Source organism: Aedes albopictus, chromosome 1 (genome assembly GCF_035046485.1).
Source record: "Aedes albopictus strain Foshan chromosome 1, AalbF5, whole genome shotgun sequence".
NCBI classification, from domain to species: domain Eukaryota; kingdom Metazoa; phylum Arthropoda; class Insecta; order Diptera; family Culicidae; genus Aedes; species Aedes albopictus.
The window spans coordinates 192,094,846-192,118,820 of NC_085136.1; the positions used below are offsets into that span (position 1 = coordinate 192,094,846).

Genomic DNA, 23,975 nt, shown 5'->3' on the forward strand with positions numbered 1-23,975 from the left:
TAAAACAAAAAAAATGATAGGCAAATTTATCATATTTTAAGGTGTACTTTCACCTTAAGTAACTATTTCCGGCGCAAAATGGCGCAGATGGCTCAGTCGGTAGGTGAAAGATTAGATTTTTTACTATCTCTTGAGGGTGGAGACCCTCGTGGGCAATAGTGGGAAAGGTGTTTTAAATAGAAGGCAAAAACTTATTATTTTGCCTGCAATACAAGAAAAATAAATAATAAATAATAATGACTGAGGCTGGAGCTGATGTCAATTGAATGATCAGTGACTACACTGTGTAGCGGTCCTGCCGACCGAAGGAAGCATTTCCCTCCCGGTATCGAATAAATCTAAAGATCAATGATCACCATTGATCTAAGAAAGACCCTTTATTTCCTCATGGTGCTCCACGCAATTAGTGGATTACATCACATGTGGATTTCACGGTCATGTTTATAGACCAACGCCGGTTAACCAAGAAACAAGCGATGCAAGCAGAGAGAATGCTTACTGCTTGTTGCTGGTTGACCTGGTGATATAACGTTCTCGCTCCAATGCCGGAGAAATGTTTTTCTTTTAATTTTTGTTTGTCGCCCGGCAGCGCTGACTGAACCCCAACAAGGTCTCAGTCACGCGGCCGAACTAATGAAGCCAGAGTGGACGACGCCCGTTTTGGCTTTTCTCTTTTCTCTTATTTCTTTTCAGATCGGGAGAATGAGTTCTTGCGACGGCAAGTTAAAAGACCCGCGATTGACGCCGGGGAGGTGTTGTATTGTTGTGTGGATCGTCGGCTGCCCGGTTCGTCTGTTCGCGGTGACGGTTGTTGTGGGTTCGTTGGAGAAGTCCGGGTGTCCGTTTGTCGTCGGTGTCCACGACGTTAGTGTGCCGTGTGGGTGCGAGAAAGTGTTAGAAAGTAAGTCTAGAAGAAGAATAAACAGTAAGAAGTAATAATCGTAGAGTTAGTTTTTCCGAAAAAGGAAGAATAGAAAGAAAGCCAGTGCAGTGCCGTGACCACTTCGCGTCTACATTCTGGTGACAGCGCAAAAGCGCTAAACAAGTGCAGGCACGCCGTTTGTGATTGGAAAGTGAAAAAGAATAAAAACCTATTGAAGTATCTAAGACCCAGCTGGTTACTACAGAAGAAATCGTGTAAGTGTTGCGCAGAAAACTATTAGGCGAAACAGTGTGAATCATTCAGTTGAGTAGAACTCTTGAACCGTGCACAGTTTGAGTGTGATGCTGATCTCGGATTCCTTTTAACGAAAATTGTTGTGTTACTCATCGAGTCAAAACAGAGACGAAGTTGGACCCACTGGATAATACTGAGTCGCACATTTGCAAACCGCTTGCAAATCGATCACTGCCAGATCATTTCCTACAAGAGGAACTACGTATCTTCATCGGAACCAGCAATATGATGCCGAATAATGGGTAAGTCGAATCAATATTTTTTTTTATTTGAGTGATTTTAAGTGCGTTTGTGTATATGATTTTGGTTCTCTTAGCACAAAATGAAAGTTACAACATTCTAATAGAATGCTATTACTGTATCTTTTTTATTTGAGTTTGAGAAAGGCAAGTAACAAAAATTCCGCGTAAATAAATCCTTTTTTTTATAATTATATTTGTTGGCTTTTTTCACATGAACTCTTGATCAAATTGAAGATTATGAACTATGAATATTGCGCGCAAACCCCAAAATTTTATTCCCACCTTTGGGTTTCCGCGCCGAAGACCCAGCGCCAGATTCGGCGACAAAGAGAGCTGACAGCAGTCGCCGGGCAGTTGGCAATCCTGATATTTGACGGCGGTCGCTCGTTAGTCATGCGAGTGGATTGTTGTCACGCAAATAGAGCTTTTCGCTGAAAATGCATGTGTATTGAGGTCTTGTTGACAGTTTTTCTGCTGTGTTAGTGTGAAATTCAGTGATTTCCTGTATCGCGTAAGCCTTCGCTGGAAGGAAACGTCATGTTGCTCAGCGAAGCAAGGAAAATTTTCAGTGAAAAAAGCAATATTGCAATCTTTGGAATGCTTGAACATTTTATGGCAGTTTCGTTTCTCAAGATCATGTTAGTAAAGCATGTAGAAAAGATATTGCAAAAGTTATAAGAAAAATTTAATTTTAAAGAATCATCTGATTTAATCATGTTATAGAGGAACGAATCTATCAAAACTCTATCAACAATTTATTTCCCGGTTGGTTTCTCCTACTATTTTAACTGATTTGGAATGAACATGGGTGTGATTAGAAACAAACATATGTTGCTGGAGATGAGAGCAAAGATCGTGTTACTGCGACAAACACGACCAAACCCTATCGATAAAACTTTATTTTTCGCGCTTTTCGTTTATTGCTTTTATGGATAGCCATGTCATGATATTAGGAGTGTTGATGGCACGGCTTGATTTATGGATGATATTAATTGATATCTATTGATATTAATTGAATAGTTTGCTGAAGGAAAAATTAAACATGAAGACACACGACGGGAAAATAGTTCTGTTTTATTCTACAATTCTCTCGTCATTGATTATGGATTTTGCACTTGCGTGGAATAAGTAACTATCACAAAATTAATGACCACAGATAACTCATTTATAGAAGTAGCACTCTCAATAGCTTCCTCAAAAAAAAAAAATGGCATTTCCTAAGTATTCCCAACGGGATAGATTCTTCCGAGAATCGCGAGACAGGCTCGAGAGAGAGTCTGAGGAAGAGAGAGAGTATAAGGAAGAGGAATTAAGAGGCATTCATAGGCGACTACAACCGGGTCGGGTTGATAAGCCACGAGGCAATAACAACAACAACTACTACCGGAACACTAACAACACCAACAACAGCAATTACAACCATAACAACAACAATTACAGCCGCAACAACAACAATTACAACCGCAACAGCAACAACTACAACCAAAACGATAACAATTACAATCACAGAAAGACGAACGAAGAGGAAAATGGCCTTAGAATGGAAGTAGAAAAATACAAGAAGTTATGGAAAGATACGGAAGAGAAAATGCTTTTGATTGCAAACACTTACCAACGGGTAATAAAATCACTCTTAAAGCAAAATAGCGATGACATTAGCAATAATAAGATATCAATGGAGGCAGAAAAATACAAGGAATTATGGGAGCAATCAGAAGAATCAAAAGCTCGATTGGAAGAACTGTATCAACGTGACATAAAAGACCTTTATGACGATAGGCGGGATGCTGCTAACGATATGGCTGCAAAAGAAAAGAAATTTGTTAACAAGTTGAAAGCTTTGGAAGCTAAGCTGAGCAATGAGAAAATATTGAATGAAACATTAAGCCAGGAAGTCACTATGCTGAAGATGCGAGAGGAAGAGCATGCTTTATCGGTTGCTGAGAACAAAACGGCAATTAATTCCGAATTGGAAAGTAAAGAAAGTGAAGTACGCAAGTTGAAGGTACAACTCGAAAGCAATAAGAAGAACTACGAGAAGAAGTTGGTCGAACTGAACTTCACCATCCAGGAAATGAAGAAGCGTTCTGTGGAAGATTCTGATATTGCGAAGGAACTGGAGGAAGCGAAGAAGAAGATGAACAAGGACATCAAAGTACTGCAGCGGCAAATCTTCGAACTGCAAGCCACCAACGATCGGCTGGACAAGAGCAAAAAGAATATCCAATCGGAGCTGGAGGATGCCACCATCGAGCTGGAGACGCAGCGTACTAAGGTGCTAGACTTGGAAAAGAAGCAGAAGAACTTCGACAAAGTTCTCGCCGAGGAGAAGGCCGTCAGCGAGCAGCATGCCCAGGAACGGGATGCCGCCGAGCAGGAAGCTCGCGAAAAGGAAACCAAGGTGTTGTCGTTGACGCGGGAGCTGGGCGAAGCGTACGAGAAGATCGAGGACCTGGAAACGAAACGGAAAGCACTGCAGAACGAGTTGGAGTCGAAGTTTTTGGAATTCGAGCAAAAGACTTTGGATTCGGAAAAGGAGAACCATAATATGAAAACGGTTATCATTAATTTAGAGCAAGAGAAAAGTAACATTTCTTCGAAGTTTGTGGAATTCGAACGAAAGATTTTGAATCTAGAAATGGAGAACCATCGTATGGAGACGATTGTTAATAAACTTGAGCAAGAGAAGAATGACCTATCTTCGAAGTTTATGGATTCCGAGCGAAATATTTTTTATTTGGTAGAAGAAAACCATCATATGAAAACTGTTATCATCAAGTTGGAGCAACAGAAGAGCGACCTTAGTAAACACTTGCCAGAATCTATTGATAAATCGGAAAAGCTACTCAGTGAAAAGAATACGTTGTCAACTAAAGTTCAAGAACTAGAAGAAAATTCAAAATGTTTCAGTAGCTATGAAAAAGTTACAAGTTTCAAAGCTCCAACTGATCATTTTTGCGTAATTAAAGAGGAAACGCAGAACAAATTGACTTCACCACTGAAACAATTAAAGAAAGCCCATGCGGAGAAAGCAGTGAGCGAATACCGCAATACTAAAACTCGGTTGAAATTGCAACAGCTACAAGAAACTACCTATGATAACGAGAACTTTTTTCAAGAACCCCAAAGCCAAATCAAACAACAAGAAAATGTTCATGCCAAAGAGGAAGCAACTATTGCGAGTCTCGAAAAACGGAAATACTTTGAACCACTGGGCAATCTTTTAAACGAGATAGATTTACTACGAGGTTGTGTCTTTTCGGAAAACTATGAGTGCCTAACGGAACTTCTGTGGGATGACCACGGTTGACTTGAACCAAAAACAACATTTATCAACAATAAATATTTATTTATTCTCGTTTACAACAATTGTAAATACCCATACTGACAAAGGAGAGCTAATTATTCCTCATGTTAAAATATTGTCGATGATATTGACTAATTTACACTCATAATCAAATCATTAAGGATTATGAAAAATATATATAGAAATAGATTATACAACTTAGTTGATCAAATTTAAATAAAAATAGAGAGTGACTACATGATACCAAACACATTACCTATTACAGAAAGAGCGATTGATATGAATAATATCAGTGCAAATATAAGCGAAAATCATATTCATCTGTCACCGCTCAGGATAAAGTGGTAAATTAAATGAAGCATTGTACATTAATGAAAAATGAGAGGAATTTCATACCCTCAATAAATACAAAATGAAAATTAAAAGTGAAATGGAGAGGAATTTCATACCCTCTATAATAATAAAATGAAAATTTAATTGAAATGAGAGGAATTTCATAACCTCTATAAAAATAAATGAACATTAATCAAAAATGAGAGGAATAGAATACCCTCAGTAAATATAAAATGAAACATTGAAAGGGAAGTAAGAGTGGAATTACAAAAAAAAAATATTGATAAACTATGAGCCTACAGCTAATTTATAACAATGAATGCGTCCGTCAAACTCAGTTTTTGAATGTACCGAAGGGCTGGAAAACCAGAGTAACTACTATTCTGTAAGGGCCATAGATATCAAACAACAAAGAGAAATAAAGAATTAAGGAGAGGAAAACACACCCTCCAGGAATACAGAAAATACAAGGAAATAATTGAAGAAAAATAATAAAGAAGAGGAATACACACCCTTCAGTAACATAATAAACGGAAAATTTGAACGAAAGGAGAGATGATTTAGGAGAGGAACACGTACCCTCCAATGATTTAATAGTATAGAAACTAAAACGAGAGCAAAATTAAGCGTTTTTTAAAAACGAATATGAAAACTTAAGAGAATTAAGAGAAGATTTACAAAAGCCCTCTGAAAATTTAAATGAAATTATGAGAAAATTTAAAACACAGAAAGGAGACAAAGCAAATGTCTACAAATTTTGATGAAAGAGGAAATCCAAAACCTCCACGAAATAATGAAATATTAAGAGAGATTAGAGGAACCCATATCCTCTGTAAAAATAATATGGAATGATATTTACAATGTGGTTTTATACACAAGTTAATCAAGAGAAATGGAGTATACTTACAGGCCCAACCTACAACCTCAAAAGGGAAAGGGGTGGAGCAATGCCGGCAGCCAAGGACTTGCCACAACAAACGGAGAAGGACGAAAAAGTAAGGTACCTAGAGACTCGGTGAGTTCATTTTATTTTTAAGCTTTTGCGGATATGCAAGAGAGATAAATAGATTATTGCCTTGCATCCCTGCAACATTATGATGTAGTATGTAAGTTTGTTGTTTTTATTTTTTTTTTCTCCGGCAGCGTCTCGAAAAATTTATTTTTTTTATTTCATATAGTGAAATCCAGATTTGATGGAATATAAAATGCAAATTGTTTTTGGTTGACAGAAATGATCTTCTGAAGATGTTTCAATTGTGATCAATTGGTTTTTTTTCCCCTTTTTTCAAGTTTGTCACATAATTTGCCGAAGGCATAAGGCTAATGAAGTAGGCCAATTCATGGTGAAATATTTGATTAATATTACATTACACATGTATTAAGTTTATTACATTATTATTAATATTACACATGTATTAAGAAAAAAGGCAAAAAAAAACATTTTTCGAAAAAAAAAACAATATTCGAAAATATATATAAAAAAAAAACAATATTCGAAAAAAAAAAAGTAAGATATTTTCGAAAACAAAAAAAAAAACATTCGAAAAAAAAAGTATTTCGAAAAAAAAAATATAATTAAATGCCATTTTTAAAAGTTCACAAAATATAGTTCGTATTTAATTCGTACTTTTTACTCTTTAAAAATAAGGGAGTATTTCTTTTACTTTTTATTTGACTGATTAACTTAATTGATATAGGAGACGGAATTTGAATTTTTCGTAGGGACAGAATAGGGTCAGAAGGATCATGGAGCGGTAGTCTGCGATGCTAGTCATGCCGACAAGGACGAGCCGTTGGGAGTTGCCCGATCAAGACAAACAAGGTTTACACGTTTGAAGGTGATGGTTTAGCGCCGTTGGAGAAATGCCGGGATGTTGCTGCTTAAATTGCCATGTTAGACCGAAAATCCTAGTCTTTGATTTCGGGAGTAAGTTATGCATTTGGAATGGGAAGAATATTCCGAGCTGTGCCAAGGGAGGAGTCATTAGGCATCTGAAATGCTTCGCAAGAGTACTATATGTCATGTGCCAGCTGAATCCGACAAACTTCACGGAGTTGAACGGTGACATGGAAGAGACACTCGACGAATCTCTGAGAGTGGTTCGATGGAATGGGAATGGTGATAGGTAGCTAAAACTACTCAACACATGAAAACGACTTTGTGCAGATAGAAGGTTGTTGGTTATGTACGTGCAATGGAAGGATGTTGGTTACTATTTTGGAGGTACTCCGAGTTTAAAGAATATGGCGGTTGGTTGAGAGACTTCGTTCAATGGACAACCCTACAAATAACCCCTCTTTGGTGCTTGAAATCTAGTTTCGGTCGATGAAACTTCTACTGCAACACAAACACGAAGCGGCATTTTGATAGACTCGAGCGTCAGGAGGAAGGTGAATCATCTTAGAGTAGGGAAAGAAATAAGGATTAGTTTGGTTCGTTTTTGCTAGATAATCTTTAACCCGCAAATGTATATGCTAGCCGAATGCCTACTGCAAGTTTTTCTTTGCTTCACAAATAAAAACTTAATTTAAGGGGGGGCGGATGTAGCGGTCCTGCCGACCGAAGGAAGCATTTCCCTCCCGGTATCGAATAAATCTAAAGATCAATGATCACCATTGATCTAAGAAAGACCCTTTATTTCCTCATGGTGCTCCACGCAATTAGTGGATTACATCACATGTGGATTTCACGGTCATGTTTATAGACCAACGCCGGTTAACCAAGAAACAAGCGATGCAAGCAGAGAGAATGCTTACTGCTTGTTGCTGGTTGACCTGGTGATATAACGTTCTCGCTCCAATGCCGGAGAAATGTTTTTCTTTTAATTTTTGTTTGTCGCCCGGCAGCGCTGACTGAACCCCAACAAGGTCTCAGTCACGCGGCCGAACTAATGAAGCCAGAGTGGACGACGCCCGTTTTGGCTTTTCTCTTTTCTCTTATTTCTTTTCAGATCGGGAGAATGAGTTCTTGCGACGGCAAGTTAAAAGACCCGCGATTGACGCCGGGGAGGTGTTGTATTGTTGTGTGGATCGTCGGCTGCCCGGTTCGTCTGTTCGCGGTGACGGTTGTTGTGGGTTCGTTGGAGAAGTCCGGGTGTCCGTTTGTCGTCGGTGTCGACGACGTTAGTGTGCCGTGTGGGTGCGAGAAAGTGTTAGAAAGTAAGTCTAGAAGAAGAATAAACAGTAAGAAGTAATAATCGTAGAGTTAGTTTTTCCGAAAAAGGAAGAATAGAAAGAAAGCCAGTGCAGTGCCGTGACCACTTCGCGTCTACAACTGAACGAAAATCCCCGCCACAAATTGAATGAAAATTGTCTCATCCGAGCCCCATGCCTAAAATCAGATGATTTTTGGATTTTTGTCATTCAAGAGCTGATCTGACAGAATCAAAACAGACGGTATGAAAATCATCCAAAGCGACCACTATAATCATACTATTCAGAATCAAAACAAATCTGGACATGGATGATTTTCATTCAAAACCCATTCAGTTTACCGGTTGAAATGAGAATGAAAATCTTTACGAAAGTATATAGACATTGTTCACCGCAGTCTACAATTTAAATTGATTTAAATTCTTAATTAAACAACTAATATTACAACCATCACAACAAGTTAGAAGGAATCTGATTTCAATTGAAGTCAATTTCGCTCGAACTCGTTGAAATGGTTGTAATATTAGTTGTTTGAAAAATAACAATAGAACAAACTTTGATGTATGTGAATTATTTTTTATTTGAATTTTATTGGTTTTTATTATCAGAAATCTCATTTTATATTAATACACATTATAAATATATCACTATTCTGCATCACAGTCGAACACTTTTGCACGACGCATTTTTTTCCGCGTCGAACACTTATAAACACCAGTTTATAATGGCAACGTTGATTTTGCCATTATAAACTGGCAAAGGATGGCGCACCAACAGCAAAATGAAAAACAATCTTAAATTGAATTACTTTCAGAATGGGGAACATGCAGACAATTAGAATACAAAAAGTAAACAAGAATCCGTCATTATTGTTCAGTAAATCATTCGATCGCGATTGTCATTCAGTTTTAGGAATCACCGAGTGAGCCCTGGATTGAGCACACGATTGAATGACAATTCATATTTTGAGTTGTGGGGATTTTCATTCAGCGATTGAATGATTTTCGGTATGAAGCATAGAGGAAAATGCTTTCCGATGTTTTTTTGATGATAATCATTCACAACAAACCCCAAGCGAAAAATCATTCATAAATTGTGTCAATTTTAGTTTTATTACAGGATGATTTTGGTTCAATCGAATCCCGTAACGTGGGTAGATCACCTTAGAACGGTGCGTTACGGTGTAAGATCTACCACATTGCATCAAATTTTAATCTTGCTATTTTCCTGCCTAAAGTTGTATGGTAGCATTGCAGATTAAAGTTTGATGTATTTTTTGTTATGTTTATGTTTTGTTTTTAACTGCTAATAATCCTTTTGTTTCAGGGAGATTCAGGTAATTTTACTGTATAATTTTGAAAAATAGTAACTGTAACGAACGTATCACTTATATCTTATCCAGTATTTATTTATTAATCCTTTATTCTCTTTCCAGTGAATCTTACCGCCATAGCTGGCGCACTAATAAATCCTTTTAGCAAATCATCGTACACATCATCATATTGATATGCGAACATGTTTAAATATTTATATCGTTATCTGGAAGCGTTTGGTACGGGAGGTCCACGCTTCCATCCTTCCCCTCGATTTCAAGGTGTAGAATGTTTTCAAATATTGACTATGTTGAAATCGTTCTATCCCTTGAAATTTTCTCTGCGGTACATGCTGCGCAGTTGGCCTGGCCATTAGACAAGAAAAATGATAGACTTGAAAAGTCTTCATTTTCCAGGATGCATTCAAGTAATGGCTGCGTTAGTGTGAGATTAGATTAGATTAGATTAGATTAGGATGATTTTGGTTCAATCGAAGGTAGTCAAATCATTCTGCTGAGAAATCATTTAAAATTCAGATTTTGCGGGTCTGTACCGCATTGAATGAAGAATCATTCTTTGTACGGCGGGCGTTTTCGTTAAGTGTAGTCAATTGATATTCCGATGGTAAATGGAAAAATGAGTGATCTCAATTTCAGCTTTAAATATCGGTTGATACTGACACTTCGCAGCACTGATAAAACAGTTCAAGATGTGCATCAAAACACAGAGTAGATTTTTTTAAAAAATTCATGTATCGGAAAATCGTGAAAATCTCCTTACGTAATAAATGGACAGCCCCTATCGTCGGTTTCCTGCAATATGGGCACAACTCAAAATTTGTCAATTTTGAGGACAAATATTGAAAAACTAACTATGTAAGCTTTTATCTCACGAAGACCTGTTCAGAAATTGATAGAGAAATACAAGGCTTTGGCATATTATATTTTTTTTACTATGAAGACACAACTCAAAATTCAACTATTAAGTCGTTGAAAAATAGTAGCTCATAAAACAGATAGTCCTTCAGAGCCTTTCCGAGGTAATAATTAAAATTAGATTATTTTTGTCCAGTGAATCAAAATTCAACCATCGCGCAACAATAACGACAATGTCGCAACCTGAATTTGTTGCGACATTCTACCCAATGCGACATACGTTTGTCCCAACTTGAACAAAATAGGACAAAGATCATGCACCACGAGTTTAGAGATTTTAAAGGCTTACATTGTGATTTTCGAGCGGTAACTTCGAATCGGTAAACACTGCAACGCTGCTGTAGATGTATCATTAAAAAGTTTCGATTTTGGTTTGGTAATAATTGATTAATCACAAGTTGAAATTTACGCAACAAATTCAGGCTCCGTTTTGTCTGCAACAAAAAATTTTAAGATCATGTCAATATCTGTTATTGTGGATTTACCGGCTACTTGTATTCTACCGGTCGCTTCAGTATGGCCTCCAAAGTAGCCGTTTCATAAAAAGAGTAACTTAAGAATGTTTTTAAACATTTTTATTGTATGCGCTATTCCTCGTTGCCACTAGCTATTCAGCGACATTCGTTTTTTGACAATCAAGTTGATTTTTATATGAAAACGGCTACTTTGTAACGGCTACTCAAGTAACCGGTAGAATACAAGTAGCCGGTAAATCCACAATACCAGTTGCGATAAAGAGTAATCGCCGCGTCTTCTTTGTTGCTTGTTTTGTGCCTCTTTTGTCTGACAATTTTCTTCACTGGTCACATAATTAGTTAAATACTTACAGGATGTGCTCCGTGATTCCCAATTTTCATGTGTATTTGGAAAATTCACATTTTTTGAGTTGTGCCTAGTTGGCTAGTGCAAGTAACCGACGATATGGTCATGTCCGCCATACTATAAGTTTCTCCAGAACATCAGCAAGTTATGTTCGCGAAGAATACGTTCGAGTACATAGATATGGAGTTGACCTAGTCACTCCGAGGAATCCTATTGTTCGAGGAGAAATTTTAACGGTAAACGCTGTGTTTGGGCAACACATTCTTCTTCTTGATTTATTATTCAAATCGTATGAAACGAGCGGTGAATAGCGACCTCACGGTAATCTGCTGCGGTCCTCATAGTGCGGTAAATTGATTGGATCTTGCCATAGAGCACTGCATGAAACTCTCCTTCTCTTTCACTCTTACACGAATTTTGTAAACAACAAGGCCAATAAACGTCAAAAAAAAATGAGTGTTAATCAGTCCTAATAGAGAATTTGGAGAAACAATATACCGCATTTAGTTCACCACTGGACTGCGCACTGAGTCTTCATGCACTTATGAAAACGTAAATAAAACTGCGTAAAAACGTAAAATAAATTATTCGATGTATGCTGAATAAGTGCTCTGAAGACACCGAGTCGATTGGATGCTATCGCGCACTTCTATTTGCGTTTTCGCGTTTTTGAAAACTAGTGCGATAGTCCAGTGGTGAACTAAATGCGCTATATTAAGTCTCCACAAAACAAATCATTCGTTTCTCTGTCTCTGTTACATCCCTGTGCAGTGTGCATCCGGTGGCTCGCCGCCACCCTGCCCTGGCCTGTCGCCGCTAGTCAAACCTGCTGTCCGGTGTCCGTTCCTGTTATCCGTTGATTCGGCGTCACTCGCCAAAGATCAAGCCCTGCCCTGCTGATTTTTTTTAAACAAAATAGATTTTACGCACGAGTTCTAATGAAAAAAAAATATTTCCCCCATAGCCAACCATACTTACCTAAGTTACTGCGAATACAAAAAAAAAATAAACTTTGTTAACCCTCTACTTCCCATGGTTGCTCTAGAGCACCATCGATTTTCGACGAACTCGAGACAAACGAAATTAGATGAATATGATGCAATAGTTTTTAGAATATGATTGTAATCTCATTATGTAAACCCAACTCCCAACTACTTGTTTCAATAGTGGAACTATTGATAAACAATCAAAATACTATTGATTTACAACTAAAATTTTTTTCGTTGATTTCGAATAATTTGGCCAATTTGCAATAACTTTTGTTCAAGCACTTTCTTCGGAAACACTTTCTTGGCATAGAAAAAGTCGTTCAAAGTCGTGGGAAGAAAAGGGTTAAATGTTATTCCAGACGCTTTTGAAGACGGTATCTAAGAAATAATTGATCCTTTTTTTTGCAAAGCAGTAAAAAAAATGCATGAAATTACATTTTTTCTAATTTTATTTTATTTGCTGTAACTTAAATAACTTTTATGCAATTCAGTATCATAATTTACATTTCATATAACTCATTTTGGTATCATAATGGCCAATTTTTCCGAACTGGCTCATTATGCAACTGAAATGAGTTGCATAAAGAAAAATAGTTGTATAATGTTCATAATGCAACTCATTTGAGTTGCATTATGAACATTATGCAACTCAAATGGGTTGCATTATGAAAAAAATCATTGCATAAAATTTTGTATGGAACTCGTTGCAAAACTCGATTTTTTCAGCACTCTTCGTATTTATCCAACTCGGCAAGCCTCGTTGGATAAATGTACGACTCGTGCTGAAAAAATCAACTTTTTGCAACTCGTTACATAAATAACTATTGTCCGACAATTCTTCACCTTGGTTCTTTTTGTTCTACTATGCTTAAAGAGATATTAAAAATAGTTTTTCTCATTTTTTTTATTGATTTTTTTATGGTTTTTAAAATAACTATAATTGATTTTCTTGTTTTTTGTTTTGTTTATCACACATTACTCTTTCCCATTTCATCCCTTTTCAGTGTCGGTCTACATTGTATGCAAGTGCGTGAGCCAAAATTCACCCATCAACATTATATGGCTCACTCTCGATGTTTTCTTTTCACACTTTCTACTTACAAAACACTGCTGACTGGTTTTGACTGCTTCTCTCGATTTTAGACTATTCTTAATACTACAATATTTTAGGATGTTTATCATTTCTGGATTTGTGTCTTTTTTATTTCACTTCTCGTTTCTTCGTTTTGTCAGCTAGCAATTTAATCGTTCTTTTTAAAATAAAAGAATAAAGTTCCGCTGACTCCTAGCAATCGATGCTCATTTAACATGTTCTCAGGCATTCTTTCTACTCCTTAAGCTGGTTTTTGTAACTTTCCTCTTTCATACTCTTACTAATCGTTATATTATTTGATTTACCACTAAATTTAAGTTATCAATAACTACTTAAACTTACTGCTAAGATTAATATTTTATCAATCCTTCCAATCTTTCTATATTCAAACACACGCTCCAATTTAAACTTTATTTTCATTGCATAAATTAATTTTTTTTGTCGTTATTCTCTAAAAATAGAAAATTGGTATGTCTGCAGTTCTTCCTTTAATGTGTTCTATTTAAAAATAAGAACGAATTGCGATGTTGGTATGTAGGATTTTATGTTGCTTATTTAACAACAAAAATCATGATTCGTGCTCTTCTGATTCCATGTATTATAACGCTTTTCACTTGCATTAGTAATTCATGTCGATCCTTGTTTTTGCCATTCTATTAGTTGTAACAGAGGTTTCACTTTTCTTAATTTTAACTTGCCGACAGCACATACGCTTAAAACTAAAATCTTTTATATATTTTACCCTTAGGTATATTACTTTAAAGTTACCGACATTCTCACTCTTGGGAAAAACTAACAGAAAAAAGTTTTGTTTTTCGTTCTGTCCATTTGCCACATATACTTCGAAAACAATCATCCAATGGAAAACAATAACATTCGGACTGAGACACAAACACACTAGAACCAATCATAAATCAACTTACTTACTAATACCAGAGTTGGCTTCATCCTATTTTATTTGACTTAAATCTTGACTTTCCAAAGCAATGAAGATCTTGTCGATGCGGTCGTTAGCATTTTTCTATGTTTGCTTGGAAACCGCGCGCCTGACAACGTAAATCACATAATAATAAATCACGGTTTTAACATGTTTACTACTTTTAAACATAAATTACTTCATGTATGCATGTACGCAGGCAAACCCAATTTGTTGCGTTTAATGAAACAGATTCAATCTAATTGCTCTCACGTTCAACATTTTGACGGATCGTTAATGAGTGCAGCATTTGATTTTAATAAAGAGCACACATAAACAATCTGTGTAAATAACAGAACAAGTGTTACAAATAATAGTTCAATAAATACAGAAACGAAAACAATGGAAATGAAAAGGGGCAATAATTACAAGACATGCAATATGACGTTGGATTCTAGCATACTGCGAACGGGAAAAAAAATATTTTTTTTAATTCAGCTCACAAGAAGTGTATGGATACGTTGACACCCCTAAGCCAAAAGCGAGCGACAGGCTCCGGAGAGGTCGAGTGATTGGCTACGAGCGAGACGACGAAGCTATCATTAGAAGAACAAAATAAGTACGCGGCGCGATTGTACGCACTTGAATTTCTCGAATAAATAAAATTGAATTCGATGTAAATTTCGCGTTTTTGAAGTTTTATTCGATACATATTGGTCCTTCGACATCGAATTTACACGCGACGGATTACAGTTACGCGTTTGTCGAGAAAAATCGGAAAAAATGCAGATTTTCGTCGGAGAAACTTCCATTGCTGGAAATGTGGATGCAGCACAGCCGAATGACCTTCAACTCCTGCATAGAATTCTGTATGGTGCCGAAACCACACTAAGCTGGGTTAGGAGAAAAGTGCAAAAATTCGAAGGTTTTGATTTCGGATTGCACTCTCCTCAGTTTGCGGATAGGTTGAAGCTTATAGAGAATGCAGATGTGGAGAACGTAAGGAAAACCTGTGAGCTGCTCGAAATTCCAATTGGAAAAGACGACACGACACAGCAGCTGTCAGCTGCGATAATGCAACAAATTTTCAACTTGAGCAATGCATCTGTCTCAGGAGCTGCTTGTCTGGGCTACCAGGCACAAGTTTCACCGTCGCTGTTGGCTCAGTCTACGGAGTATGGGTTTACGGACAAAAGTCGGATTATTAATCCATTCCATGCAGAGCCATCCGTTGCTGATAGCAGAGCGTCGAGCAGAACCGCGCAAGTCACGGTGATGCGTGCAAAGCTGGAGGCTGAAAGAAAGTTAGCTGAACTTGAGGAGCAACAAGCACGCGAAAAAAGACGGCGAGCGGAAAAAGTGCTTAAAGCGGAAATGGAACTGAAAATTGCCGAGGCGGCGTTGGCAGAGGAGCTCACTCAAACACTGGATGTCGCTCGAGCCAACCAATGTTTTCAAAACGTGCAGGAGGAAGATCCAGTGGACAGAGTGCAAGAGTGGGTCCTTAATCTTCAAACACCCAAGAGCTCGACGATGAATCATTCCTTTGCGAGGAACAACCAGGTGCATGTTGAGTCTAGCGAAAGCCAAACAAGTCGCGGAGAACGACTGCCACAAGGGAGTTCCAGTGCGGACACCGAAATGTTGCAGATCACCAAATCGATGCAGCGGATGCTGGCGAGAACAACGGGAGGACAGTCCCTTCCGAATTTCGACGGAAACGTTAAGGAATGGCCGCTTTTTATCAACCAGTACCGGCTTACAACTGCAGCGGGCGAATACACGGGAATAGAAAACGTCGTAAGGTTGAATAAATGTTTGACGGGGAAAGCAAGAGAGGCTGTTCATCACATGCTTATGGCATCAACGGACGCTGAAGAGATCGTGAAGGCCCTGGAGCTACGTTTTGGAAGACCCGAGTTGCTGCTGCGAACCTTGATTCAGGAAATAAGAACTCTTCCAGCCGTTACCAACTGGGAATCCTTCATTGTGTTTGACGGCGTTGTTCGAAACCTGACTGCTGGCATCAAAGGGTTGAAGCACCACATTTACAATCCTGAACTGCTTTGTTTGCTGCTACAAAAACTTCCACAGTACCAGACGATTATGTGGGGAAAATACGTCACTGAGAGGAGCATTTTGGAGCCAACAGTGATCGATTTTGCAAAATGGGTTGAAGAAATGGCCAAGTATGCTTCGTGTGTCAACTATTCATTGGCTGCTGGAGGAATTTTCGAAGAGCCGGTCCAAACAAGCAGTTGTTACCGGCAGGACAACCGGAGAGTGGACAGCAAGAAATGTCCGGTATGTCAAAGAGACAGTCATGAAGTTACGTCGTGCGAAATCTTTAAGGATTCGGATCCAAAACGCAGATATCAATTGGCTGTTGAAAACAAGCTGTGCTTTTGCTGCCTGCGATCTCACAGTGGACGGTGTGATAGAAGGCAACAGTGTCCTGTGGAAGGTTGCAATCGTTATCATCATGGATTGCTTCATAAAGTAGAAAAGACAAGTGCTCCGGTTACATCAACACAAGACAAAGTTGGCGTGAATGCGGTTGGTTCAGAGCAGCCGAAGCTGTATCAAGCTCTTCTGAAGATTATTCCCGTTCGGATCCGTGGCCCCAAGGGAACTGCAGTCGTGCCTGCTCTATTGGACGAGGGCTCCAGTCTAACGCTCATCGACTCTAACCTGGCAACCCTTGTCGGGATAAGCGGCTACAGGAGACCATTATGCTGTACACTGATGGGTGGATCGACGCGATCGGACGACTATTCAGAGATTGTGGAAGCGGAAGTTGGTCATAAGGGACAGGAAACTCCATTCTTCACGCTGAAAGGTGTTCGCACGGTGAAACATTTGAATTTGAATGGACAAAGGATTGACGTGACGGCATTGATTTCAAAATTTCCTTACGTCAAAACGGCTGATCTGGAATGCTTGGATGGTCGACCGCCAATGTTGCTGATAGGACAACTGCACATAAAATTCATTCAAGCAACTGAAATATATCAACCAGAACCAAACGCGCCGGCAATCTCAAAATGTATCTTGGGATGGGCTGTACATGGGCCGTATGACGTTGAGCAATGTGGCTCGCAAGGCGTCAATGTGTGTTGCGGTGAAGATGATTTGCACAATCTCGTAGCTTCGTATATCCTGATTGAAGGCATGGGCGTCGTTCAGAGTAAAATTGACCGTCAACGTTCCGAAGATGATCGGCGAGCAATGAATGCCATCCAACAGTCAGTGAAATACGTGAACGGGCATTTCATTGTTAATCTTCCGTACAAAATAACCACGCCATTTCCAGAAAGTCGAAAATTGGCATTGTCACGGTTAAAATGCACTGAACGCAAGATCCACAAGCTCGGAATATCTGGAAAGTATGCGGACAAAATTCGTGAGTATATTTCCAAAGGATATGCTGTACCGGTTACCGAAGATGAGCTGAAGGTGAAGAGAAGCAACTTGTGGTACCTCCCACATTTTCCTGTGATGAATCAGATGAAGCCTGGGAAAGTGCGTGTTGTTTTCGACGCGGCAGCCAGATCCAACGGAATGTGCCTCAATGATGCTCTCATGTCGGGTCCAGATCTTTTGAAGCGTCTCTTTGGTGTGCTGTTGCGGTTTCGAACTGGAAAAATTGGATTCGTAGCGGACATTGCCGAAATGTTTCATCGCATCGAAATAGCAGACGAAGATTCTTGGTCGCAGTGTTTCTTGTATCGAGAAGACTCGAAGGAAATCCCGAGGACGTACCGCATGAAGGCGATGATATTTGGCGCAAATTCTTCTCCCTTCATTGCCCAGTACATTAAAAATCTGAATGCGGAGCACCACGCCGACCTGTATCCAGAAGCTTGTGCACTGATAATAGACGATCATTATGTTGATGATTGTTTGGGAAGCCAAGACGACGAATGCCGAGCTGCAGAGCTGATTCAGGATGTAATCCAGATACACAGTGCAGGAGGATTCACCATTCGAAACTTTCGATGCAGTTCCAGCGAGGTGATGGAAAGTATTCCAGAAGAGCTGCGAGCTAGTGTCACCGCTTCTACGATTGGTGATTGTCAGCAACGAGTTCTAGGCCTACTGTGGGACAGTGAAAGTGACTGTTTTCTGTTTTCTCCCACACTGAATAAAATTGATTCAGAGCTTTTGCAAGGCAGACGTGTACCTACTAAACGGGAAATGTTATCAGTAGTTATGTCGGTATACGATCCCCTGGGATTTGTCACGCCTCTGACCATCCGCGGACGCATTTTGATGCAACAAGTTTGGCGAAGTGGTATCGGATGGGACGATCAACTAGATGCGGAAACACAACAGAAGTGGAATTCATGGTTGCGGAACTTGAAAGTTGTGGCTGATGTACAAATACCCCGTTGTTACAGCAAGAACATTGAGGATGGTAACAAGGTCGAACTACACGTATTTTGTGATACAAGTTCTAAGGCCTTTGCAGCAGTTGCCTACATGCGAGTAGTGGCAACAAATTCTTGCCAGTTTGACGTTGCTTTCGTTTCATCACGAGCCAGAGTTGCTCCAGTGCGCTCGATGACAATCCCAAAATTGGAGCTGCAAGCGGCGCTGTTGGGGTATCGTCTGTCTTTGCTGTTGAAAGAGGAACTGCCCGGAAAATTTGAAAAGGTGTACTACTGGACAGATTCGAGGACGGTAATGTGTTGGTTGAACACTAGAAAAGCACTGAAAACGTTTGTAGCAAATAAGGTCGGAGAAATATTGGAGCAGTCTACATCGGCCGATTGGAGATGGATTTCGACTACGGATAATGTGGCGGATGAGGCAACGAGAGATACGGGTACACTCAATCTCCAGCCACAAGGAAGATGGTGTCGCGGTCCAGAATTTCTTCAGCGAAGTGAACAAGACTGGCCTATCTATTCCGATCCGGTAGAAACAACGGAGGCAAACGAGGAATTTTCAGATGAGGTGAGTGCAGTGAACATCGTGACGGACTCGAATCCAGAATTACCAGACGCACTAAGGTTCAGTAACTGGAGAAGACTGATACGTGCAACCGCATACTTTTACAAAGCCGTCGAAGTTTGGTGCAAAAAAGCTACATTACCAGTTACTCCAGAAGACGAAGCAGCAGCAATCAAACGTTGGATAAAGCGTGTGCAGAACGAGCAATTTCCGGATGAGCTTCAGGCACTACGAGACGCTATAAAACTGAAGTCTTCAAGTAAGCTGAACAAATTGTCACCATTCCTGGATGCTGATGGACTCATGCGTGCTGGTGGTAGATTGGAGAACGCTCAAGTTGATGCAGCTACGCGGCATCCCATAGTACTGAACGGAAGCGGCCATGTCGTAAGATTGTTAGTGCAAAACTATCACTGCCAAGCTAATCATCACGGTAGAGAGACAGTTTTAAATGAACTAAGGCAGACGTACTGGATTATAGGAGCCAGGGGTCTACTTCGAGCAGTAGTCTACAATTGCCAGCGTTGTCGAGTGATGAGACCCCAAGTGCTACAGCCTTCGATGGGACAACTTCCACAATGTCGTCTTCAGCCATACTGTCAACCCTTTACGTTTTGTGGTATGGATTTTTTCGGTCCTTTTGAGGTCACTGTAGGGCGTCACAGAGAAAAGCGGTATGGCGTGATATTTACGTGTATGACGACTCGAGCCATACACGTCGAGATGGCACATTCTTTAACCACAGATTCGTGCATCTTGGCTCTACGCCGCATGATTGCAAGACGACGCAAGCCTGAAGAAATATGCTCAGATAATGGAACGAACCTGCGAGGAGCTGATCGAGAGTTACGCGAGGCTTTGGAGCATGCAAGTTTTTCGGATATTGAGAATGAAGTTTTGCTCCGAGGGATCAAATGGAAATTCAACCCTCCCACAGCAAGCCACATGGGAGGCTCATGGGAGCGGTTGATCAGAAGCATCCGGACCGCTTTACGAGAAACTCTCAAAGAACGAGCACCACGACAGGAAGTTTTGCATACTGTATTGGTTGAAGCTGAACATATTGTTAACAGCAGACCGTTAACGTATGTTTCAACGGATGTGAACGATCCTGAAGCTTTAACCCCAAATCATTTTTTGATTGGGTGTACAAGTAATGTGCAATCACCAGGAGTATTTGATCAACATGACCTCAATTGGGGAAAGCAATGGAGAAGAGCTCAAGCACTCATCGATTCGTTTTGGACCAGATGGCTTAAGGAATATTTGCCTGGTTTGATTCCTAAGCAGAAGTGGACAGACCAAGAATCCATGTTACAGCCTGGAGATATCGTTTACGTAACCGACATGCTCACCGAACGAGGAAGTTGGCCAATGGGCATAATTCAGCAGTGTTACCCAGGGCATGATGGCGTCGTGAGAGTTGCTGATGTAAAGACATATTCTGGGACCTACCGAAGACCAACTGTAAAGCTCAGAAAAATCGTACTGGAAGCCAGCGACAGTGATGACAAACTAGTGTCACACCGGGGGGGACAATGTATGGATACGTTGACACCCCTAAGCCAAAAGCGAGCGACAGGCTCCGGAGAGGTCGAGTGATTGGCTACGAGCGAGACGACGAAGCTATCATTAGAAGAACAAAATAAGTACGCGGCGCGATTGTACGCACTTGAATTTCTCGAATAAATAAAATTGAATTCGATGTAAATTTCGCGTTTTTGAAGTTTTATTCGATACAAGAAGCATGAAATAAAACCGGAAGAACCAGACAGGTGTAGAATGTTCACCTTCACGATCAAGAAACTCACTCAAAACTGGCCTATTCTAGGAACAACAGAAAATGTTGAATACTTTTCCGGACCTCGCACTGTCCGGAGTTTTCAATTCTCAACGGTTTATGCATAAGGATTCGGTAAGTGCTAAACTTGCGAATTGATTTGCTAGTTAAGCGCTGCCGCCAGAGTAAAAAAAATATAGGTAATTTTATGTTGTTGTAGAAATGCTTAGTCTTGGCATTACCTAATTCTAAGCACTTTTTTCAGTTCACCCCATTTGTTTTGCGTGGTGTGAACAGAACTAGGAACCGAAAAAAGTTATTCGAATTAGGTTATGTCACGGAAAATTTTAGGTCAATCCGGTGCAGTTCTGCATGTAGGGGTCTAATGTAAGTAGAGCAAAAGATGAAAAGCATTTGAAAACTTCCCCTTGAACACAAAACAAAGACCAAATTTGTCGGGCCAAAGATTTGAGCATGGGTCTAGAATAACGCAATTTTTATGAGAACGTTGTTGTAGCAATTCAAATGCTCCAACTTACTGATTTATTCACAGTTGACTTCAATGCAGAATGATCAGCTAGTAGGAAACTAAACTACTAGTGTACGAGCACCTGTTGTGGCCATGGCCACAACTGCAGTCTAAGGAAAATAAGTTTTATAAAAATAACCAATAATCTTATGAAAACTATGAATGAATGTGCCAAATGAAAGGTTTCAATCTTTATTTTGTTGGAAAAATGCAGAAATCAAGCTAACACTTGACTTTTGTAAGTAAAAGTGGCACTGGCCAAAATAGAAGCATTGCCGCAGTTTTGACCATTTTCTTAACTTTGGTTTCTATTTTGACCAATCACGTGTATTTCTTATGGGAGTGGCCAAATTAGAATCACCCTGGCCAAAATAACCATATGGTAGCTGATTTTTGAAGAAATTTTTTTTTTTTTTTTAATGAATGTATGGTTTTTTAGCTATAATTATCATATTAGGATCTACTAGTAAAAATAAATTTATGCCACTTTAGATCGCAACAGGCTGAATACCGCACTGTGGCCAAAACTGAAGCTTCTACTCTATGACCTAATTCATGAATCACACATTATTGTTAGACCCTTTGAAACCGCCCATCATAGTTGTTTGATTGTTGAGACGGCCCTAATTGATGCATCAATGAATTTTAAGTTCATATCTACAAGTAGACTCAGTCGATTAATTTCTTCGAGAAGAATATTTTATACACAAGTAGCAACATTCGAAAATTATTTAAAGATTTTGTTTACAGAAAATACTCTATTTCACAAGTGGAATAGTGTCATTAAACTCTGATTTTATAATTTCAAAATCATGCTTCGAAACACTTTCTGGCCACAAATTATGAAAGGATACTTGTTTGATTAGCATTTTGTTCGGTTTAACTAGTGCTAGCTAATGAATTTCACGTGTCTTTGACAATTGAATAATAATAATATCACGCTCCCCAATGTAAAAAGTCATCAGTGAATTAATGTTTCAGTGACCACTTTAGAATATCATAAGTTGGTGTAGCTAAATGACCACATATTGCACTCAGGAGGGTGCAATCAACATTTTTCTTATCGAAAAATGACTTCATTTGACTGGCTAATAACATGAATATATTCGGCTGGCAATACACGAATATATGCTATGCACAGAAAACTCATGGAAATGTTTCTTTACGAAAAAAATCCCGTATCGTTCCCGAAATCAATACCAAATTGATAGTAAGTTGTTAGGGAACGTCCGTAAATTACGTCACGCTTTGAGGGGGGAGGGAAGTTCAGCAAAATGTGACAACCCATTTAAAAATTTCAGAGGTCTCGTTCAAAAAGTATGACATAGGGGGGAGGGAGGGTTGAAAATGGTGAATTTTAGCGTGACGTAACTTATGGACGTTCCCTATTCATTTAAAATATCCCTTCAAGATCACATCTTACTTACAAAACTGCGAAAGTGATCCATAATGCACAACACATCTATCCTGTGTATAAAATAGGAATACTATGGAAGCATAGGCTGCCATCTTCCTTTTCTTTCTAACCATTTTCGTCACGATTTTGAAAATGCAAATTTCAATTTCCACTGCAATGACTTCGCTGAAACTTTTGTCGATTGTGCACCGCATGTGAGCAAATGAGCGATCAAATTTATAATCAATAATATGAGGTAGAAGTTAAGATTTGCATATTAATAACAGAGCAATAGCGGACAATTCAACCACCGACCATCCAACCTAAGCAAAGTGCGTACAAGCAATTGCAATTAATCGTTATGTGTCCGTTTTTTTTTTTTTGCTTTTTCTACATCGAGTTTTCTAAATGGTAGGGTACCCGAGCCCCTGTCGGCTATATAACGGTTAAATACAAAAGGGTCGTCTAGGTGCTCGTAATATTTGATCGGTCCAATGAAGTCAAAAGATCTGAAAATAAACATACATACATATTGATATATGTTGAAAAAAAAATGCTGTGTTGTTGATATTCGCAATATGCTAAGCCGTAAAATTAAACAAAAAATGTTCACTGTCTTTACGATGCGTTTCTCGAAATGTTTTAGAATACGCACCCAAGCTGGGCAGATACATATAGTACAGTTGCTTTCGCATATATTAGTGTACTCGCTTGTGTTCGCAATATGCTGCAAAAAATAAAACAAACAAAACATCAATTTCTTAAATTATTGCTTTGCGTTTTCACAAACTTATCAAGAAGCGCAGTATTGCCTCACTCTAGTAGTCGTTTCTTATACGGTAATATGATACCTTTCCATCTAAAAATGAGAACCTAGTAATAAATTAACGACAGAGACTGTTCTCTACACACGTGTCCAATGCAAAAATAGTACAGAATCGGGAGTTGGTTGTACAAAAGAATCCAACAGATAATGCGAACAAACTCGTTTAAAACAGTATAGCTGATCTACACTCACCGCCTAAGGTCGGGAC

General features: G+C 39.1%; 2 protein-coding genes across 2 annotated transcripts in view; both read left to right on the forward strand.

Moving 5' to 3' along the window:
• The first annotated feature begins 289 nt into the window (after positions 1–289).
• Positions 290–6,466, forward strand: LOC115254527 (myosin heavy chain, non-muscle-like). The gene has a single exon (XM_062846050.1). It carries the CDS (start codon positions 2,627–2,629, stop codon positions 4,727–4,729), a length of 2,103 nt encoding a protein of 700 aa, XP_062702034.1. The 5' UTR covers positions 290–2,626; the 3' UTR covers positions 4,730–6,466.
• Positions 6,467–15,063: 8,597 nt separating this feature from the next.
• Positions 15,064–23,975, forward strand: part of LOC134290446 (uncharacterized) — a 15,752-nt gene continuing 6,840 nt past the window's right edge. The window contains exon 1 of the mRNA XM_062857594.1: positions 15,064–19,623. Coding sequence (XP_062713578.1) covers positions 15,064–19,623 — 4,560 coding nt within the window. The remainder of the gene's footprint in view (positions 19,624–23,975) is intronic.